We start from the raw sequence: 22237 nt of genomic DNA, 5'->3' as shown, positions 1-22237 counted from the left end.
GTCTAAAACCAAGTAAAAATGGCAACCCACATTGGTGAGTGGATCATTAAAGACAGCTTCCCTCAAACTAGATAAACTTTGGTCTTTGTTTTTCATGGCCTCTGGAAGCCAGGTAGATAGAAGACAAAACAGGACCCACCCAAAGTCTGTCAGAACAGAGGGAAATTAGCTGGAATTATCCTACTTCTTATCCTATTTGTCATCTAAAGGAAAAGAAAAAAAATGTTCTGGTAAACTTATATGTGTCCAGTGGAAGTCATTATTTCAACAGTAAGTGGCCAAAATAAAGGTTGTAAAACATAAGTGGGATTTCATCCGTCTTCCTTTGTTTTTGTTTTTTTTTTGTTTTTTTTAATATAGAGGCTACTCCTGTTTAAAAAATAACAAAGCATTATTTTATTTAGGATTTTTTTCTCCCTTTGGTTCTTTAGTTGCAGAAGAATTGCCTCCTTTCACTTTGCAGTGACCGGATCCTTCAAGATGTTCCATTTAACAGGCAAGTGATAGTTCTAAAACTTAAAATGGGACAAAACAGAATTTTAGAAATCTGTCTTAAGTAATTTCTTTTTTCTATTTTTTTTTGTTGTTGTTGTTGTTAATATATTTTTATTGATTTCAGAGAGAAAGGGAGAGGGAGAGAGATAGAAACATCAATGATGAGAGAATCATTGATCGGCTGCCTCCTGCACGCCCCACACTGGAGATCGAGCCTGCAGCCCAGGTATATGCCCTGACCAGGAATCAAACCATGACCTTCTAGTTCATAGGTCGACGCTCAACCACTGAGTTACGCCAGCCAAGCCTTAGGTAATTTCGTACCAGTTATAGCCCTGGTGTACAATTAATCAAGTAGTTGGGATTATATGTTGTCTTATAGAATGCTAAGTCTACTTTCTCTAGTTCAGTGTCTTGATATTCATGATAACAGATGGGCCCCTGTTTTCATAGCCCCTTGCTTAAGAATTTATATTGATTATAGTTTTAAAAATATCCACACAATAATGTGGGCTAAAGAAACTGAGGCATATAGAAATTCAGTGTCTTGCCCATGGTTTTGTGACTACTAATTACCAGACTAGGAGTCTTCTAGTTCTAGTCCAGTGTTCTTTTCTCTGTATCATACCTCTTATTATTAGTTATTTGATATTGAATTATAGAAGAAACTTTTTAAGAGGAAACTTTTAAGCCGAGGTTTAAGGAAGACTGGATTCCAGTAAGTAAAAAGGGTTCTTTTGTTTTCTAAGATGCTATAATTTGGGAGCTAAAAGAGATTTTTTTTCATTTTTCTATTTTATAATTTGTAATGATGATATTTTAAAAAAGAAATTTATACTGAAATGTATATTTCTCAAGCAGCAATTTTAATGTGATTTACTTTTATTTTGTTAACAGTACACTGTTATCTGTCATGGCTGAGGAATGAGGTGTTCCATTTACTATTTAAAATAAGTAGTTTGGAATATATATATAGTAGATTACTAATTTAATTTTATAGCAGTGCACTCTTCTAGAGTTGAACTTGTTTGTGGTTAGAGACTCTGATTGATTTATCTCTGTCTCTAGTGCTTAAGTGGATGTTTAGTGGATGGAAGGATGAATGAATGAGTATTATAGAAAACAGAATTTTTCATAGAAGAAATAACAGTGAATTGGGCCCCCAAACAAGGAGGGAAAGATTCCATCTGATTAGTAATCATTAAAGATTTCATGTTAGTGATGGCATTTGAGATAATAAAGGTAACTAACATGTATGAAGCACTGGAATCGCCAAGCACTGTGCTGTGTTTTACATATGCTTATTCAGTCCTTACATCAGTTCTGTGAAATGATTACTCTTGTAATCTTCATTTTACAGATGAGGAAACAGTGGCACACAGAGGTTTAGTAACTTGCTCAAGGTGATAAGATAGTAAGTAGCAGAATTTAGATTTAAATCGAGACTGACTGAGAGCCTGTACTTTTTACGCCGTGCTATATGCTTTAAAGATGAAGCTAGTTGAGTTGATTGTTTTATGTTTTGGGAACTGTACAAATAAAGGCATGGAGGAAGTCAATAATAATACTAGTAAGAAAATAACTTTTATCAAAAGTTTGGTGTGTGTCAAGTTCTGTACTAAGTCTTAAGCTTGATATGTGATATCATTTAGTCCTCATGATGGTCCTATAGAATAGATCTTATTATTTTACTAGAGGCCTAATGCACGAAATTCGTGCAAGAGTAGGCCTTCCTTCCCCCAGCTTCCCTCTGGCACCCGGGACCTGGGCTTCCCTCGCAGCCCTAGCTTTGTCCGGAAGGACGTCCGGTCTAATTAGCATATTACGATTTTATTATTATAAATAGATGAGAATATTGAAGTTCAGAGAGATTAAGGGACTTGCTCAGGGTCCCAAACTTAATAAGTGGTAGAAGGTGATATTTGAGTTCAGGCTGACTCCAAAGTTTATGATGTTTTTGTTAATCCTCACCCAAGGATATTTTTCCATTTATTTATTTATTTATTTAAAATATATTTTATTGATATTTTACAGAGAGGAAGGGAGAGGGATAGAGAGCTAGAAACATCGATGAGGGAGAAACATCGATCAGCTGCCCCCTGCACACCTCCCACTGGGGATGTGCCTGCAACCAAGGTACATGCCCTTGACCGGAATCGAACCGGGACCCTTCAGTCTGCAGGCCTACGCTCTATCCACTGAGCCAAACCGGTTTCGGCTATTTTTTATTTTTATTTTTTTATAGAGAGTGGAAGGGAGGGGGAGGGACACAGAGAGAGAAACGTTGATGTGAGAGAGACACATTGATTGGTTGCCTTCCACATAAACCTCAATGAGGGCCAGGGATTGAACCTGCAACTGAGGCACATGCCCTTGACAAGAATCAAACCTGGGACTCTTCAGTCTGCAGGCTGATGCTCTATCCACTGAGCCAAACCAGCTAGGGCCTATAATGTTTTTTGTTTGTCTGTTTGTTTTTAATCTTTATTGTTCAGATTATTACATGGCTAGCCCTTACTTCCTCAAAAGTTTCAGTGAGACATTCCCTAGGCACCCTACGTAAAATTTCAACATTTCATGTCTTCTCTTTCACTGCTTTTTTCTCTATATAGCATGTCAGTACCTAATCGTACCATATACTTATTATCTGATTTTTATGTTTCCTCCACTAAAGTGTAAACCCTGTGAGAGTAGCGATATTTTTATTTTATTCAGTACTCTGTCTCTGACACCAAGAACAATGTTTGGCATAAGCAGGAGCTCAATAAATGTTTGTGAGTGAATGAATTACTGTTGTGCTAGCTACTGTGATGAACCCAGAAAATACTTACTACTACATTATAGAAATCACTACAGAATAGAAATGTGTTATAATTTTAGAAGATGAATGCCCAATAGTTTTGACTCTTATTTCATTACAAAAGTGTTGTCAGAATTAATATTGAGGTATTGTTTCCAGAACACTAAGTATAATTATTATTCTCTGTTAATTAAGAGGAATTATCAGTTTCCAACTGGGACTCTGAAATTGTGCCTGTCCCTCCAGAATTAGTTCATGAACCCATTTGTGTGTTTTCAGGTTTGAAGCAGCTAAGCTTGTCATGCAGTGGCTCTGCAACCATGAGGATCAAAACATGCAAAGGATGGCAGTTGCTATCATTTCCATTCTGGCTGCCAAGGTACCTGAGCTCGTGTTTCCCTTATAGTTATTATTTTCCCAAAATCTGAAAGCCACAAAGGTTAGTAAGCCTCTCTGCAAGCCTGCTTATTCACGCTTGCAATTCAATATTGCAGAATTCCAGGTTGATCAAAGATTTTACTCTGACTTTAGTCTGTTATAGTGACTGATACTACATTCACACTTGTAGGTTCTTGGACATTTATTTTGTTTGCTTGCTTGCAGCTTTCTACAGAACAAACTGCACAGCTTGGTGCTGAGCTCTTCATTGTGAGGGTAAGTGTTATCTCCTCTATGCAGACCACTAGACAGTTTTCATTTTCATTGTTTTCAGGCAGTGTTGTGTATCTTCTGATATTTTATATTTTAAAAATTATTTTTCATTCTTCTAAATGAGTGTATTCATTTCTTTTTATAAAGGCAGCTTTACTCCTTAACAGAGATGGAAAGAGCCCTGAACTAAGAGTCAGATGACCTGTAATCTAATTTGTAAACTCATTTTGTGAATTTAGACAAATTGCCTGAATTATTAGTGTGTACATAAGCCTTAAGACCTTATTGAGTTCTAAAATTCTGTGATTTTGTTAAATTTATGAAGAAAATGTAAAGATGATTATACACACAATCTTAAGTGTAAGATTGTGCTAGCCCTAGCTGGTTTGGCTCAGTGGATAGAGCATCGGCCTATGAACTGAAGGGTCCAGGGTTGGATTCCAGTCAAGGTCACATGCCTGGGTTGCGGGCTCGATCACCAGTAGGGGGCATGCAGGAGGCAGCCGATCAATGGTTCTCTCTCATCATTAATGTTTGTATCTCTCTCTCCCTCTCCCTTCCTCTCTGAAATCAATAAAATATATTAAAAAAATATTTAAGATTGTGCTAGATGATTTGGGGAAGAATATAATTTAAATAGTTCATATATTATTTTGCTTGCTTACACAGTTGAGGAAATAATATAATGAACAGTGAAAAGTTAAAAACTTTTAAAGAGAATAAATATGAATAGTGCCTTAGGGAGAACTGGAGGAAAACGTCCACTTTGGGGCTTCCTGTTATAATCCTGGCATGAGGTGTTTGAACAACCATAGTAGATGGAAAAGTCAAGTGAAAGACTCCTTTTTTCTATGACATAAATTATGTATGTAATGACAAAGTAAATAATTCATTTGATAGGTAATTATACAATACTCATCACCTACCACCTTAAAATGTTAGGGATTCACACTGAATTATATTTCTAATAACTTCCCATAAGAAACTCACAGTATTGTAGAGAAAATAGCTATGTAGATGTAATACAATTTAATAAGTATAATAATAAAGATATGAATGAAATAAGTAACATAAAAAGAAGGCTGTAGTGGTAAATGGAAAGTGTAGGAATTCTTAAATTGACATATCTAGGTTTATTCCTAATTCTGTTATTTATTAGTGGTCTAATTTGGGGCAAGTCACATAAATTTTCTTAAGGGTGATAAAAAATACTTCATACAGTTATTATGAAGATTAAATGAAAAAAAAAGAGTAATTGAAGGAATATATGCTAAGTGCTAGATGATACAATATATATATTAAGTGGAAGATGATGCTGATTTTATTTATTTTCACTATATTCAGAATGGCATTTTAATTATAAATATGCCTTTTTATTGCTAAATATATGTGTTTCAGTACTTTTAGATGGAGACATATTCAAAAATTTTAAGGAAATAGCCCTCTCACATGCTTTGGGGAAAAATTAAGCTTAGTTTAAGCAGGAATGAGCAGAAATTAGTAGTAGTAGTAGTAATAATGATGATAGCTTTTCTTTTTCTTTATGCTTTTAATTATCACCTACAATTTACAAATGAGGAAACAAAGAATTGGCAAACAAGGTTACACAGTTAATCAGATGCAGAGAAATTATTATATTTAAGCTCAGGTAACCTGATTCTAATGCCAAACTCTTAGCCTCTATGCTATTAATTTAAATAATTGCACAGAAGTGTTTGTGTTTCTTAAATATTTTTCCTGAACTGTATGTAACTTGAAGTAAGTGTTCATTAATGTTTTCTTGTATCTGTTTTAGCAAAGCTGTCTCTTATTCCCAAAAGTGTAATCTAAAAATGGAATTATGGATGCTTTATGTAGGTGTTAAAACACTTAACTTGCAAACTTTAAATTTCGGAGGTTAAAGCTATGACAGAGATAATATACAAGTGGAATTTCAAAAATATTATCTTATTTAAATCCAATATAGACTTAATTTTTTTCCTGCACCCCTGTTTTCTTTATTTAAATGTATCTTTATTGTTGAAAATATTACAGATAGCCCTTTTTTTCTCCCCATTGACCCCCTCCTCCCGGGAAATCCAATATAGACTTTAATTCTCTTACTATTATATTTAGTTTGTCCTTTCTTTTTTTCTTAAGGAAAACTTGAAGATAGAATTAGTTCTTCCATTTCTTACTTTCTCATACTAAGTTGACTATGATCAAATTTAATACCTCTCAGACTGAATTTCCTCTCCTGAAAAATGGGAATAGAACTACTACAATTTAGGATATAATTTGCTGTGCTAAATAAATGTTTGCTTCATTCTCCCCTTCACCTTTTATTTCAGACCTCTGAAATGAGTATATGTTGTCACCGATTGGGTAAGATAGTTGGTCCCAAGCTTTAATCATTTTGCTTTTCATTTTATTTAGGGGTGATTAGACTATAGGTACAAACAGAATAACATAGAAGTATCTGTGAAGTTCTTATACTTTTTTCTTGTTGGAGGAATAGTCTGGTCTAGGAGGCTGTTTGTTATACTTATAAAAACCTTTTTTTTTTTAATTTAATCTTTATTGTTCAGATTATTACAGTTGTTCCTCTTTTTTCCCCCCATAGCTCCCCTCCACCCGGTTCCCACCCCACCCTCTGCCCTTATCTCCCCCACACTGTCCTCATCCATAGGTGTACGATTTTTGTCCAGTCTCTTCCCGCACCTCCCACATCCCTATCCCCCCCGAGAATTGTCAGTCCACTCCCTTTCTATGCCCCTGATTCTGTTATATTTACCAGTTTATTCTGTTCATCAGATTTTTTATTTTCTTGATTTTTAGATTCACTTGTTGATAGACATGTATTTGTTGTTCATAATTTTTATCTTTACCTTTTTCTTCTTCTTCCTCTTCTTAAAGAATACCCTTCAGCATTTCATATAATACTGGTTTGGTGGTGATGAACTCCTTTAGCTTTTTCTTATCTGTGAAGCTCTTTATCTGCCCTTCAATTCTGAATGATAGTTTTGCTGGGTAGGGTAATCTTGGTTGTAGGTTCTTGCTATTCATCACTTTGAATATTTCTTGCCACTCCCGTCTGGCCTGCATAGTTTCTGTTGAGAAATCAGCTGACAATCGTATGGGTGCTCCCTTGTAGGTGACTAACTGTTTTACTCTTGCTGCTTTTAATATTCTTTGTCTTTTGCTCTTGGCATTTTAATTATGATGTGTCATGGTGTGGTCCTCTTTGGATTCCTTTTGTTTGGGGTTCTCTGCACTTCCTGGACCTGTAAGTCTATTTCTTTCACCAGGTGGGGGAAGTTTTCTGTCATTATTTATTCAAATAGGTTTTCAGTATCTTGCTCTCTCTCTTCTTCTGGCACCCCCATAATTTGGATGTTGGTACGCTTGAGGTTGTCCCAGAGGCTCCTTACACTATCTTCAACTTTTTGGATTCTTTTTTCTTTTTTTTGCTTTTCCGGCTGAGTGTTTTTTGCTACTTCGTATTTCAAAGCTTTGACTTGATTCTTGCATTCCTCTAGTCTGCTGTTAGGTCTCTGTATAATATTTTTTATTTCAGACAGTGTATGTTTAATTTCTAATTGGTCCTTTTTCATATCCTCGAGGGTCTCACTAAATTTATCAGCCTTTTCTAGGAAATTCTTGAAAAACCTTATAACCATGGTTTTGAACTCTATATCCAGTTGTTTGTTTTCCTCCATTTCATTCATTTGTGACCTGTTTCTTTGTCTCTGCATTTTCACTGCTTCCCTGAGTTGATAGAGTAGCTTTGTGTGGTAGGTGTCCTCTAGGGCACAGTGGCTCAGCCTTCCCAGTTACCTGAGGTGGATACTCTTGGTGCACCTCTTTGTGGGCTGTGTGCACAGCCTTGTTGTAGTTAAGCCTTGATTGTTGTTGGTATCACTGGGAGGAATTGACCTGCAGGCCAGTTGGCTGTGAGGATCAGCTGTGTCTATGCCGGGAGAACTTCTGTGCTGGAGACACTCTTATGAGACAAGACTTGCAAAATTGCAAAAGCCTCTGTGCTCAGCTTGGATGGGGTGGAGTTTCAGGGCGGAGCAGACAGCCTTGGTTTCCTGTCAGCCCTGCCCTATGAGGCCCCTGGGTCTCAGTGTCCCTCAGTAATCGCTGCAAGCACCTCTGAGAGAAAGCCACCCTCGAGTTTCGCCTGCTGCCAGACAGTCCAGTTTCTCCCCGAATGAGTCAGGGTTCCCAGAAACTTGCCCAGAACTGGAGTTCAGCGTAGTCGGGAACTTCCTTCTCCCTCCTGCTTTAGAAAGCCCAGCCGCGCACTCAGCCTCCCGTGCATTCAGCAGTCATTCCTCTCTGCGCGCGCGCGCCTCCGGACCTCTGCCTTCCGCAGCTCCCGAGTCTCAGTGTGCTTTCTCTTTTCCTGACAGTCCAGATTCCTCCGAATGAGTCTGGTTTCCCAGCGTCTCGCCCGGGACTGGAGTTCAGTGCACTCAGGAGCTTCCTTCTCCCTCCCGCTTTAGAAAGCCAGCCGCGCACTCAGCCACCCGTGCACACAGCCGCCCGTTCTCTCCGCGTGCGAGTCTCCGTACCTCAGCCTTTTGCAGCTCCTCTGAGTCTCAATATGCTTTCCTCTTTTCTTCTAGTTGTAGAATTTCCACTCAGCCAGCTTTCCTGTGGTTCTGGATGGTGTCCGTTTTGTCTTTTAATTGTAGTTTGATATTGTTGTGCGAGGCAGCAGTTTAGGTGTTTACCTATGCCAGCATCTTGGTTTCTCCCATAAAAACCTTTATAGGAAGTGTCTTAAGCCATGAGACTAAACCTTATGGACTTTTAGTTATTACCACTAATAATTGTAATAACAATTCAATAATGCAAATTAATTCTATTTTCCTTCTTTTAGCAACTTCTTCAAATAGTGAAGCAGAAAACCAATCAAAATTCGGTGGATACTACTTTGAAATTTACTTTGAGTGCACTTTGGAACCTCACAGATGAATCTCCAACCACTTGCAGACACTTTATTGAAAACCAAGGGTTAGAACTCTTCATGAGGGTTCTAGAGGTTAGAATGGGAATTTAGCCTACAGTTTTGACATTTATTGATTGAATTAAGCATTTATTATATTTGATTCTTTAGGTAGTTACAGGTTTCTCTTTCTTTTTACAGTCTTTTCCAACTGAGTCATCCATTCAACAGAAAGTTCTAGGACTTTTGGTAAGATATAAGCATTTCCTGCTTAATTCAAAGCTATAATTATTTTCTGTCTGAGGTAATACATTGAAGTTGCTATTGTATTTATAAATACTTAATGACATTAGAAAACATGTATTTTAACTAAGTAAAAAAGCAGTGTACAAAACTCTATGTACATATTAAGATTTTCACCACATTAAAAGGAAAAATATGAATTACATACTTTATATTTTTGGTATAGTACAAACTTCATGAGCATGATTTATAATCAGAAAAAAAAATCTCATTTAAAAATGCCACATACAAAAAGAGAAAAAATTGTCACTAACCTAAAGTATTTTTAGAGACTGTGTTTGGTAATTAATAATTACTACCTAAAAGACTGCTTAACAAATCATATATTCAGTAAATATATTGGATTTGGTGAAAGTGAGCCCTCTAGGGATTTGAGACAAAGATGAATGATCAAATGTTTTATGGATCAAAGATAAAGGATCAAATGCTTTAATCTCTGCAATAGGCAAAGTGCCCATGTGGTAAAAACTATTTTAGAGCAGACCTCTGTTTTTAAGGAATTAGATCATAGGAGGCATAGATTAGTGAGTAAAAATATGTAGATTTGTGTTTGTTTTCCAGATGCAAGACTTTGAAATACTGAGTAATAAGAGATGGATTTGGGGGACAGCTGGAGGCTGGCATTTAAGAAGGACCTATCTATTCACTATAGCTTTAGTTATATAAAGTAGAAAATGTAAAATGATCTAAATGCCCAGTAGTAAGGAAATGTTAAATAATTTAACTGGTTAGAGCATTTTTCCAATACGCCAAGGTTGCAGGTTCAATCCTGGGTCAAAATCAACCAATGAATGCATAAATAAGTAGAACAACAAATCTATGTCTCTTTGCTCCCTATCTCTCCCTTCCTCTCTAAAAATGAATAAATTTAAAAAATTAAGAGTTACCCTTAAAAAAAAAAAAAAAGAATGAGGATTAATCTTCAGAGTAGTGTGATAAATTGGAAACCCCTCAATTGTTTCCCGTGTGACCAGAGGTCCTCCTTGTGTGCTGCCAAGGGAAGCCATTACATCCCAAGTCCAGATAAAACACCTGCCTTCTCTGGTCCAGCAGGCAGACTTCGGTGGTATTCAGTGGGGTCGAAGGCTATGAAATTTTTAAGGCACAAGGTTGCTATATTGCTCAAACAAATGGATGCTTTTTGTCTTAATCTTATTTAGGCTCTCCACAGTATTCAGAACTACTGGTTCCTTTACCCTTCTGATATACTCACCCCTCTCTGCTTTCTAGATACCAAACTTTTCTGGTTTTCTTCCTACCTCTCTTTCTCTTGTTTCCTAACTTGGTTTTTAACCACATCCCTGCATGAGTTTAGGCCCCTGGTTATAAATTATAAGGGAAGACTTTTCCTTTTAGGCCAGAGAGTAGATTACAATAGATTTCTTTTTCATGTACCTATGTTAAATCCACTCTTTTATTGAGGTGTAACACTTTGAAAGTCCTTCTTTTTTTATGAAGTCTTAGTTCCAATTTTTAGCCCTTACCGTCTGGCCTTGCATGGCTATTAAAACCCAGTTCTCTGCCCCTGCAGGTTGGTGATGACCTGTTACTGCTCTAGTTTGATTCTGTTTGCTACATATTTAAGGGTTGCTAGCTATTATCCACCCAGTTGAGATATTTTATATCAGGACATTTTTAGGTTATCTATTTAGCAATTTTGCCTGAAAAGGGACTCACTAGTGTTTATTATTTTGTTTGGAGAGGAGAGAAAAAAATCACCCATAATCCCACTGTGCTAATATAGTCTTCAGCTATGTCCATATACAGGTACATGTTTAAATCATTTCAATCTCTGTTGTTTCTTAAAGTACAAAAGGTCATAGGCATTTACTATATATTACTTTTAATTTTTTTTCCAGAACAATATAGCTGAAGTACAAGAATTGCATTCTGAATTAATGTGGAAGGATTTTATAGACCACATCAGTAGTCTCCTACACAGTGTGGAAGTGGAAGTCAGTTACTTTGCAGCAGGAATTATTGCTCATTTAATATCTAGAGGTGAACAAGCTTGGACATTGAGCCGTAGCCAGAGAAATTCTCTTCTGGATGATCTGGTAGGATCATTTGATGTTTTCTGGAAGCATACACACAATATTCATAATGTAACCTATCAGAGCTCCATAATGCAATAGTGCAGTGCTAAGTGAATATTGTAATCCTTTTTTGTGTGTCTTGTGTCTTGCAGCATTCAGCTATTTTGAAATGGCCAACTCCAGAGTGTGAGATGGTAGCATACAGGTAATTAGCAAGATAATTAATATTAAGACAGTAACCTAGTCATTTTGCTTGCCTAGAGGTCCTACTATTAGTAAATGTGTAATTCCTACTAGGTACATAACCCCCTCTACCCCCCGGCCCCAGGTATCTATCTTCCTACTGGTTTTAAAAGAAGCAAAGTATTTTTACTTTCTGCTACCTCTCACTCATCACTCCTTCCTTTATTCCACTTTTATTGAAGATAAATGCTAGGGACTTGTTTTTTGCTCTTGAAATTCAAAGAGGAGTAAGAGATGGGGCTTGCACACAAGAACCTAGTGAGCGAGACCAAATGTGAATCAGATATAATTCACTATTATTCGAGTTTTGTGCATAGAAGACTGTACAGTTAAAGACGAGACTAGATTATGAGCTGAATTTTGAGACATAATCAAGTAAGGGCATAAGATTTTAGGAACAGGAAACAGTATATTAATATAAGGAGTTCCAAAACAAAATCGAGAGAACTAGAAGTAGTGCCAGATTAGTTTAGGGAAAAAATTTATAATAATTTATTAAGGTGCATACTAGATGCCTAACTCTGCTTATGACAATTAGTTGACTTGACAGCTAGTTACTAATTACTTGAAATATTCCAGATGGCTGCATAATATTATTACAACTTATTATTGTTGTCTACTTCATAAATGCTGATGCTGCCAACATTTATGATTCCCCCAACTTATATTCTACCCACTTTTGGGCAGAAGACCAGTAGAAATAGAAAGGCTAATTCTAGACCTCCTTCATGGTGTTCTTCTAGTTAGTTATCAACTAACTTTTTCTTTTCTAGGTTGTCCAGCCAAGGTCTGTTATTCTTTAAATGTGTTTCTTCAAGACCAAAAAAGTACTTTTGAAAAATAAATAAATTTCTGTGTTAGTACCTTGTTCTAGTCACCTTCCATCTCCTCTACCAAGACTTCTCAGAATATGGTCCTTTTTTCAAATGGCTAAGACAAAGAAAAGATATACTGATAGCATATTTATATTAGTTTAAAAATAGTTGGATAAAATTGATAGAATGAAAAGCTCAGGAATCATTGCTTTAGGAAATGACATTAAGTCCTGGCCGGTGGCTCAGTTGGTGGGAGCACCGTCCCGTACACCAGAAATGTTGTGGGTTTGATTTCTGGTCAGGGCATATACCTTGGTTGCGGGTTCATCCACCAGTCGAGGTGTGAACAGGAGGCAACTGATGGATGTTTCTCTCTTACATCCATGTTTCTCTATCTCTCTCCCTTTCTCTCTAAAATAAATAAACTCATCCTCAGGTGAGGAATTAAAAAAAAAAATAAAGAAAATAACACTAAGTAGAGGACGTAACTTTTCTTTTCTTTTGTACTTTTAGGTCCTTTAATCCATTTTTCCCATTACTGGGCTGTTTCACAACACCAGGAGTCCAGCTGTGGGCAGTTTGGGCCATGCAACATGTCTGCAGCAAGAACCGTATGTACCAAAAAGAAACTGTTTTTCTTCCTCAAGGAAAATCCTCCTTATATCGAAAAGCCACTTCTGAATTGTGTATTTAAGTGATTTTTAAGGACATAGACTTTTAAAAATACTATATAAGAGAATCTTAGTTTATAAAGTACATTTATTTTTTTCAGAATGAGCTTGCCAATAGTAGATACTGAATGATAATGGTAAATGAGACTTACATTGTTCTAACATGAAATATAAAAATTAGGAGCCACTCTAGCCAGTTTGGCTCGGCAGATAGAGTGTCTGCCTGGGGACTGAAGGGTCCCAGGTTTGATTCTGGTCAAGGGCACATGCCTGGGTTGTAGGCTCGATCCCCTGTAGGGGGCATGCAGGAGGCAGCAGATCAATGATTCTCATCATTGATGTTTCTCTCTCTCTCTCTCTCTCTCTCTCTCTCTCTCTCTCTCTCTCTCTCTCTCTCTCCCTCTCCCTCTCCCTCTCCCTCTCCCTCTCCCTCTCCCTCTCCCTCTCCCTCTCCCTCTCCCTCTCCCCCTTTCTCTCTGAAATCAGTAAAAATACATTTAAAAATAAATAAATAAAAATAAATAAAAGGGTCAAGAGAACCGAAGTTTTATTCAACAACCCAGACATTTAAAAAATAATAATAAAAATAAAAATTAGGAGCCTACAGTGGGTTCATTTTTTGAGCAAAATGTCTTAAGGAGATCCAATATTTATGGTACATTCCAGTACCCAGTCCTCATCTACACAGAATTTTCCCATTCAAGATGTTGCTCTCTGCACCCATAGTCTGTGGAGAAGCAAAGCATTCATTCAGATCAGGGTTTTTTTTAAGTTTTTAGAGAGAGAAAAAGGAGAGAGAGAGAGAGAGAGAGAGCAGAAAGAGAAAGAGAGAGATATCACTGTGCTGCCTCCTGCATGCACCCGAATGGAGATCAAGCCCAAAACCTGTACATATGCCCTAACCAGGAATCAAATAGGTGACCTTTCAGTGCACAGGATGACACTCAACCAACTGAGTCACACCAGCCAGGTCCTAGATCAGGTCTTCTATCTCTTTTTTAAAGATTATGAATCAACTGTTTGTCAGTTATTTATTAATGTAAGTTCATTCCATAAATTATTTTGAATGTTGCACAAGAAACACATAGAAGCACTGTTTTTAAAATTAAAAATCAGGACCAACATCATCAGTCATTAGAAAAATATAAATTAAAGCCACAATGAGATACCAGTTCACACATACTTGGAAGGCTGCCTATAATCAAAATGATGGACAAGGACAAGTGTTGGCGAGAATGCGAAACAACTCTTACATTCTTTGCTGATAGGATGGAAAAATTATATAACCACTTTAGAAAATAATTTGATGATTTCTTCTAAAGCTAAACATACATTTAGCATTTGCCCAGCATTCCAGGTATTTCCTCAAGATCAATGAAATGGAAAGTCCACCAAAAAACTTAAACAAGAATAATACCACAGGTATATTAGTACATTTGCAAAACTCATCAAAATGTAGATTAACTTTGTCTTATCCCGTGTAAATTATACTTTAATAAATGACTAAAACGAATAAGCCTTTAAAAGTCATGTGTACAAAAACATTTTAAATAAAAATGGAGAAATAAAGAAAATTGCATGTACAATATCAGTGCCATTAAATTTAAAAAAAACACACACAACAGAAATGAGGGTGGGGTGGGGGTATTGGTAGAGAAAGTGAAGGGATTGAGAAGTACAAATGGGCAATTATAAAAATAGTCATAGGGCCCTAACTGGTTTGGCTCAGTGGATAGAGCGTCAGCCTGTGGACTGAGGGGTCCCAGGTTCAATTCCGGTCAAGGGCATGTACCTTGGTTGCGGGCATATCCCCAGTGGGGGGTGTGCAGGAGGCAGCTGATCGATGTTTCTCTCTCATTGATGTTTCTAACTCTCTACCCCTCTCCCTTCCTCTCTGTAAAAAATCAATAAAATATATTTAAAAAAATAGTCATAGGAATGTATAGTCATATAGGAAATACAGTCAGTGATACTGTAATAACAATGTATGATGTCAGATAGGTACTGGAAATATTGGGGAAACACTTTGTAAAGTATATGATTTTCTAACCACTATGCTGTACACCTGAAACTAAAAAACAATAATATTGAATATAAACTGTAATTTAAAAATAAAATAAAAGAATATATATATAAAAATAGGAAATGCATACAAGTGTAACAAGCACCTATCTTGCTTGTGATTTGGGGTCAAATAAATTTTCTTTTCCAGATTGTCTATGTCTTAAGGTTATGATTAAAATATAAATGTAAATATGTATATGGTATGTGCATTATGTGCGGGAACTTGCAGTGTAGACATAACATCATTACAAAGGTATTTATCAATCTGTAGCATATGTTAGCGGTCAATAACAAAAGAGCTAAAATTTAAGTGTGAAAAAATAATTATTTTTTAAGTGTTTTAAGAAAAGCTCTTTCTCTTGTTTTCTTTCAGCCTCAAGGTATTGCAGCATGTTGATTGAAGAAGGAGGATTGCAGCATTTATACAACATCAAAGAACATGAACAGACTGATCCCCATGTCCAACAGATTGCTGTGGCCATTCTGGACACTTTAGAAAAACACATTGTACGCCATGGGAGACCACCTCCCTGTAAAAAACAACCCCAGGCAAGACTAAATTGATAGCCATAGGCAACTGAATAATTGAATCACAGGAATCCTTTTTGTGATAGGTTCATTAGGAGTATCTTCTGTGATGTTTTGGGGTTTCTATAACAAGAGTCTTAGATCAGTTTGGGATTGATGATGTACAGTACTGCCCATGTGAACAGTCTCTAATTTGTTTTGTGATTTTTAACTTATGAGGTAAGAAGGGTCTCTTCCTTCATCATTGCTTTTTAGAAAAATTTCCACATCTTTCAGTGTTTGAACTTACCTGTGCTTGAAATTCTACAGTTTTATGATAAAGTTTGCACGAACCCTTAGGCCAGACTTTTCTGACCTTAAAGACCCTTCTAATCAGTTTGCAGTTTCAGATAACCTGTTAACTTGACTTCTGAAACTGCTTCAGTTGTAAATTTTATAATGCTTGTATAAAATGCCTTTATTCTCTGTCTGTGTACCTTTTATTAGATGCCCTCCTTAGTGTGAAAGAATGGAAATCTGAATCCTCTCCTCGGGAAAGCTACTCACTGGCTGGAGCTTGGATAGCTGGAAGAAAAATATATTAAAAAGAAAAACTATTAAGGGATAACAGAGTTTAGGAACTGGGAAGAGGTCTGGTCTTATGGTATAGTTGTTAAACTGGAGCAGGCTGTCCTTCTGGAGTCCACATCTCCTGGGGCAATGAGCAGTAGCTTCTTCGTATTTATTCTTGGAAGCATGGGCTTCTGCTTCCTACACATATTCTCCAGAAATATATCCCCAGGCATCACAGTGTAAAATGTTACAGCATTCTGTGTTAAAGATTAACTCTCTGAATTGATAGGTCACTCTTTAAAATGTCTTGTTAAAAATGACCATTCTTATCCCTCTATTTCAAAGTAATTTTGTCCAGTGGAATAGAGAGACTACACATGATGTTACCTGCTCAGTTAAAATACAGTTAACAACAGCACATTTTGCCACAAGAAGTTAAATTTCTTTTGTTTCAAAATAACATGTATCTTAATGTTTTTATGTTGGAGATGATGTCCACATCGTACTGCCAAAATGAACAAGAAGAATTAGACTGTTGTTAAATGTAGTGATTCTAGTTGCAGTGCATAAAAGAAAATACTTTTTGATGGATTTTTTTTATACAATTGCCTTTCCTTTAAGATAACTGTTATAGTATAGTAAAGAATCAGTTATCATTATATCAATAACAGCATTTGGGAGGCAGCAAGTCACCAAAAAACTTAATTCCCAATTAAAATTTTACTTTGTGATTAAAGTTAATCACAATCTCAGATGAATGCATTTTTTTCTATAGATGACCAAATGTTTTCAGTAGAGATTTTAAATGGTATATTTAAATTATGGTAATTATTCAGAAGCATTTTTATTTAGAAAGGAGCTGGTTTACTAGTATGCTGATAACATTTTTGACATTCACATTTTGTACCACTATTACAGTAATCATACTTGAATTATTTGGTACTCCTCCATGGGGATGAAAATTTAAACTAACATAGGTCAATAAGAACCATTAAAAATCCAATAAAATTGTGTGTTAATTCCTACTTAATTGGTTTAAAAAATGTTATAGATACAGGATAAATTTTTACAGAATAAGCCTATTTCAAAGGAAATAGAAAATTCTTTTTAAGATTTTCCCCTTTTTTTCTGAATTCTAATGTCTAAGGCAAAATATAGAAAATAGGGCAGCCTACAGAGCTTGGAAGTTGCTACTAGCTATGTTGACCGCTTCCAAGTGTCCTAGCTTGTGTAGTAAAAGGAAAGCCTATTTGAAAAACTTGGCTTTAAGTTTCTCTTATATTCTGTTCAAGACAAAGTGCATGTTCCTTATAGGCTAATCCTAGATTTTTCTAACAAGTTCTTTTCAGAAATGGCTAAAGATGTACAGAAAAGAATAAATCTCTTACACAGAATAACTTGTTTATAGATGAAGACTCAGATATTTTAATTTACTACTTTGATCACTGGTGATGGCCAAACACCTCTGAGTCTTAAAAGCAAAAAATAATTGATCACTTCCCAGATATATAAATATATAAAAATTGTAGTGCCTTTATTGTTGGGATGGTTCTTAAAATTGTATATCTAATTAAGGCACAGAATTGTTTCTAAGGTCTTGAATCTGGCTAAAATATTGAAATTATAAGGCATAACTGGCCTCTCTCTACAGTTAGAATCTATTAGGCCTTCCTTTTGCATTTAACAGAATTTAACAGTACTTGGTGCCTTCAAGGGTTACTTCTTCAGTGGCTAAAAGGTACTGTTTCAAGCACAATTAAGACAAGGGTTGAGCCACTCATTGCTCAAATCAAGATGCGCTCAGATATTGTAAAATAACATTACAGCAGTCCACAAGCAACAGCAAGAGATGAACAGGGAATGGAATTAGACTTTTTAGAGTCTAATGATGCACGTTGGTGGTACTATTAAGTAAAACAAGAGCAGTCTAAAATTAAAGCAAAAATTAAGCCATCTCATTGTTTCTATCAAGTAAGTTTGGCCTTTGAACTCTAAAAAATCTTTTTTTTTTCTTTTTGCAGTTGAAAAAAACATAAGTAGTAATAAAGGGTTAGTTTACCTTCTGGCCAAGGCCTCAGTGTCTACTGACCTTAGTTGAGGATTTAAAAAATCATATCAGATCCACAATTCCAGGAATTGACTTAAATATTACTACTTCTCACTCTGGAACAGAAATGCTGTTTAGTGGTATCAGTCAACTTAAGTGAATCACCCATGATTGCAATGAATCACCATAAAGCTGCCATGGGAATTTAATTTTATCTTTTGATTACAAACAGCCCAGGAATTACATTCATGTGTAAAAACATTAATCCTATATATTCAGCCTACAAAGTTGCTTTTACTAATGGAACCTTTTGAGTTAGCCCTTTTTCTCCCCATTCACTTTCATTTGGCTGTGTTTATTGTTATTATTATACCATGTGTAAGATGGCATTGGGCCATCTTCTAGCCCTTTGGACCACATTTTAAAAATATATATTTTTTTATTGATTTCAGAGAGGAAGGGAGAGGGAGAGAGAAATAGAAATATCAGTGATGAGAGAGAATCATTGATTGGCTGCCTCCTGCACATCCCCTATTGGGGATCGAGCCTGCAACCCAGGCATATGCCCTTGACCAGAATTGAACCCAGGACCCTTCAGTCCATAGGCCAACGCTCTATCCACCAAGCCAAACCAGCTGGGGCTGGACCACATTTTAATGAAAACATTTTTTGTGTTAAATTAGGGAAGATCAGATTAAGGAATCATGTTTTTGGCTTAATGTTTCAAAATGCATGGATAGCACTCACCCACCATGCCTTCCCTGCCATAGAACAATGTACTCAAGTTTGAAAAGACGTCATGAGTAGCTGGGAAAATTTTTTATTTGTTGAAAACGTATCCCTCTGCTGCCCTCTAATGGTATTTTTACCAGTACGTTCTTTGGTTATTGTGCAACTTTTATCTTGGGATTAAACAGTATTATTAAAACTAAAGGTATAAGTTATTGTCAGCTGATGTGGGCAGTTTTATCTGTATGATATTTATTTGGGACTTTGTGTTTAGAGCTTCAGGGTAGTATTCTAAGACAGTTTATAGAAAGATGTGCAAACTTACGATTTCCCTCTCAAATCCATTGTAGCAGTTTCAAATGACTGGGTATTGGATATTTAATCTTTATCATTTGCTTTGTGTTGGCACATTTTTAATTTTTATTGTTAACTCATGAACAAATTATTTTAGGAATAATGCAAATTCAACCTTTATCCAATGATGAGAATAGCAGTATGATGGGAACATTTGCTGAATATGTTTTAAATGAATAATTACTTTATCTTTTTTTAGTATTTCATAATCTTTGCATGACATGGTACACTCCTAATTACATTCTTTGGTTTCCAGATCTTTTTAATTTTTTTGTTTTGTTTTATTCATTTTAGAAAGAGAGAGGAAAGGGGAAAGACAAAAGCATCAGTTTGTTGTTTCACTTATTTATGCATTTATTGGTTGATTCCTGACCGGTGATCAAATCTGCAACCTTGGCATATCGGGATGATGCTCTCACCAACTGAGCTACCCAGCCAGGGCCAGTTTCCAAATCTTAACCTAAGAGATACTATGTTAACTGATTGGTAGCCTAAGAGAGAGCTTTCTCTGCCTATTTCTTTCCTCCCCCAGTTTTTTGGGGTAAACTATGAGCAAAATCAATCCTCCTTTCTCGGGATGAAGCAGAACTCCTTTTGACAGCACAACCTAACTTTATAGCTAGACAGAATGTCTATTAAGAATATTTAGAAAATCTAGTTCATTAATAGTATGTGCTCAATTTGGGAATCACTTTTGGGAAAACTGTTCAAATTGGATTCTTTTAAGCTTATTTTAATCAACCTAGAAGCAAGAAGCTACTTAGCTAGTGGAAGCTGAACACACTTTCATAAAAGCAAGAAATTCTTGAGTGTTTTTTCTCTTAAATGGGAGGATGTTATATCAAGATTTATACTTTCAGATAATCTGCAAGAATAAAAATTTTTAATCCCTGACTTTTGTGTAATTCCCATTATCAAATTCTGACTTGTGAGTGTGGAAAAAAAAGCTATCTTTTGCTTGAATTCTAGTGGAAGAGTTTAACTCCTTTCAAAGGATATCATTGGAAAGTATAATGTGTATACATTTCAAAGGCTCTCAGTTATCTGGACTGAAGGCACTGTTCTCACTGTGGCCAGATAAATGGCAGTGTTCTGTACATGAATCATGCTATATTTTAAACCAGGACATCACTTAGATATTAATGTTGTGTGTAAAGATTTTTGGTTTTGGAATTTCTTTTTTGCCTAAATAAATGTTATAAATTTTATGTAAAGTGTGTCTTGTCTACTTTGATTCTAGACATTTGTTTTAAAATTTAATACTAGCCGAAACCGGTTTGGCTCGGTGGATAGAGTGTTGGCCTGTGGACTCAAGGGTCCCAGGTTCGATTCCGGTCAAGGGCATGTACCTTGGTTGCGGGCACATCCCCAGTGGGAGGTGTGCAGGAGGCAGCTGATCAATGTTTCTCTCTCATCGATGTTTCTAACTATCCCTCTCCCTCTCTGTAAAAAAATCAATTAAATATATTTAAAACAAACAAACAAATCACACCTCTAAAAAATAAAAAGACTCTTGCCCTGTTGTTCCCATCCAACAGAAATAAAGAGCTAGGACCGCCCCCCCCCCCAAAAAAAAACAAACACACAACAACAATCCAGCCCATCCTCCAATGTAAACTATACCTTGTGCCTCTCAAGGGGAGGAACAGTGCTCGGAGATTATGAGAAATGTATCTGGTTGCGTAAATGGCCAAGTATCCTCAGAAGCCCGTCATGCTGCACTGTCGGTACCCCGTGCTGATGTCTGGTGGTGTCATGGGGAACCCTGACTTGTGTGGCCTTGCCCAGCAAATGGAGTGGACCTTGCGCTCTGATACAATTGGCTATCCCTTTCACGCTGGCATATCGTAAGCCTTTTTCAATGGACAGACTAGAAAAAGGAGAGAGAGTCTAGGGGGCTCCTTTGATCCCCATATACACACATTGGGGTTCCAGGAGGAGTGCCAATGAGTTGAAGCCTAGAAATCAGATTGCTGCAGGGTTTGAGTCTGTCCTGTGTTGGTGGCCCAGTGTGAACACGAATGTGGTGGATTAATTATATTTTCCAGAACCAGCAAAGACTTGTTAACTATGCTCGAGACGCAGTTAAAGGGATAGTGAGCAGCTAGATGCCAGCAGCAGGATGACCTGGGAGAGTAGGCTGACCTTGGATACAATTCTGACCATAAAAAAAGGAGGAAGATGTGTAATGTTGGGGCCATTGCTGCACATTCATCCCTGACAACACAGCAGACAGACCATCACTGAGCCTAAGGCACTGGCAGCTTTAGTGACGAGTGAGCTGGAACCTGGGATCAGGGGTCCTTTCTCTGATGCGCTAGAGCAATGGTGTCCACTTCACCCCTTTGATTAGGAGTTACAGTAATGGGATGTCACATCATCCCACGTCTTATCCAAGGGTTAATTGAAACCACATTGACCAAACAGCAAATTAGTCTTCTCCTAGACACTGCAGAGCAGGAAAGTCAATGGATGTCAGCTGAGTTTGAAGAAAAGAGTTTAAATAAAGAAAAGGGGAGAACTGTGAGAATAAACAAATCATCTTTTCTGTCAAAGAACAGTTTAGACAGCCACCATTTTGGACTACGTGACTTGGCAGCCACCATGTTGGCCACATGGCTTGCAGCTCCCTTGGGGGCCACCATCTTGAAACAGCAAAGGCCAACCCTTCCTTTGAATTAGCCAATCGCAAAAGACTGTGCGCCTGAGCTCCAATCAAGAGCCAAGGACAGGTCAGGTGCATCAGGGATTATAAAGCCGAGCAGCCCACCTGCTTGATGTGCATGTACTTCCAGACCATGTGTGCGCACCCTTCTACGTAGAAGTAAAGATGTTTGCCTTGCTGCCTGACTCCCGAGGGTGTTTTGTGTTCTTCAAGGACCTCTGACTTGGGGGGGGGTGGGGCTCACCTTATTTCTAACAAAGAATTCAGAGCCAAGAACTCTAACACAGAGGAAGTTTATTTAGCATGCAAAGTGACAGTACATTCGAAGAGAAGATTTGAGTGGGCTGC

General features: G+C 36.9%; 1 protein-coding gene across 3 annotated transcripts in view; it reads left to right on the top strand.

Annotated features, from left to right (window-relative positions):
* The window catches only part of ZYG11B (zyg-11 family member B, cell cycle regulator), a 74737-nt gene extending 54305 nt beyond the window's left edge, over window positions 1-20432 (top strand). For 2 of the 3 annotated variants that reach the window (XM_080658025.1, XM_080658027.1), the window contains exons 6-14: window positions 432-496; window positions 3575-3674; window positions 3899-3949; window positions 8817-8978; window positions 9084-9131; window positions 11045-11242; window positions 11374-11426; window positions 12793-12890; window positions 15388-20432. In XM_080658025.1, the coding sequence (XP_080514151.1) occupies window positions 432-496; window positions 3575-3674; window positions 3899-3949; window positions 8817-8978; window positions 9084-9131; window positions 11045-11242; window positions 11374-11426; window positions 12793-12890; window positions 15388-15578 (966 nt within the window). In that variant the 3' untranslated portion in view covers window positions 15579-20432. The remainder of the gene's footprint in view (window positions 1-431; window positions 497-3574; window positions 3675-3898; window positions 3950-8816; window positions 8979-9083; window positions 9132-11044; window positions 11243-11373; window positions 11427-12792; window positions 12891-15387) is intronic. The other variant, XM_080658026.1, reaches the window with a different exon arrangement.
* The last annotated feature ends 1805 nt before the right edge of the window (window positions 20433-22237 follow it).

This window comes from Plecotus auritus (assembly GCF_963455305.1).
Source record: "Plecotus auritus genome assembly, chromosome: 2".
Taxonomy (NCBI): domain Eukaryota; kingdom Metazoa; phylum Chordata; class Mammalia; order Chiroptera; family Vespertilionidae; genus Plecotus; species Plecotus auritus.
This window is presented reverse-complemented; position numbering and strand designations above follow the sequence as displayed.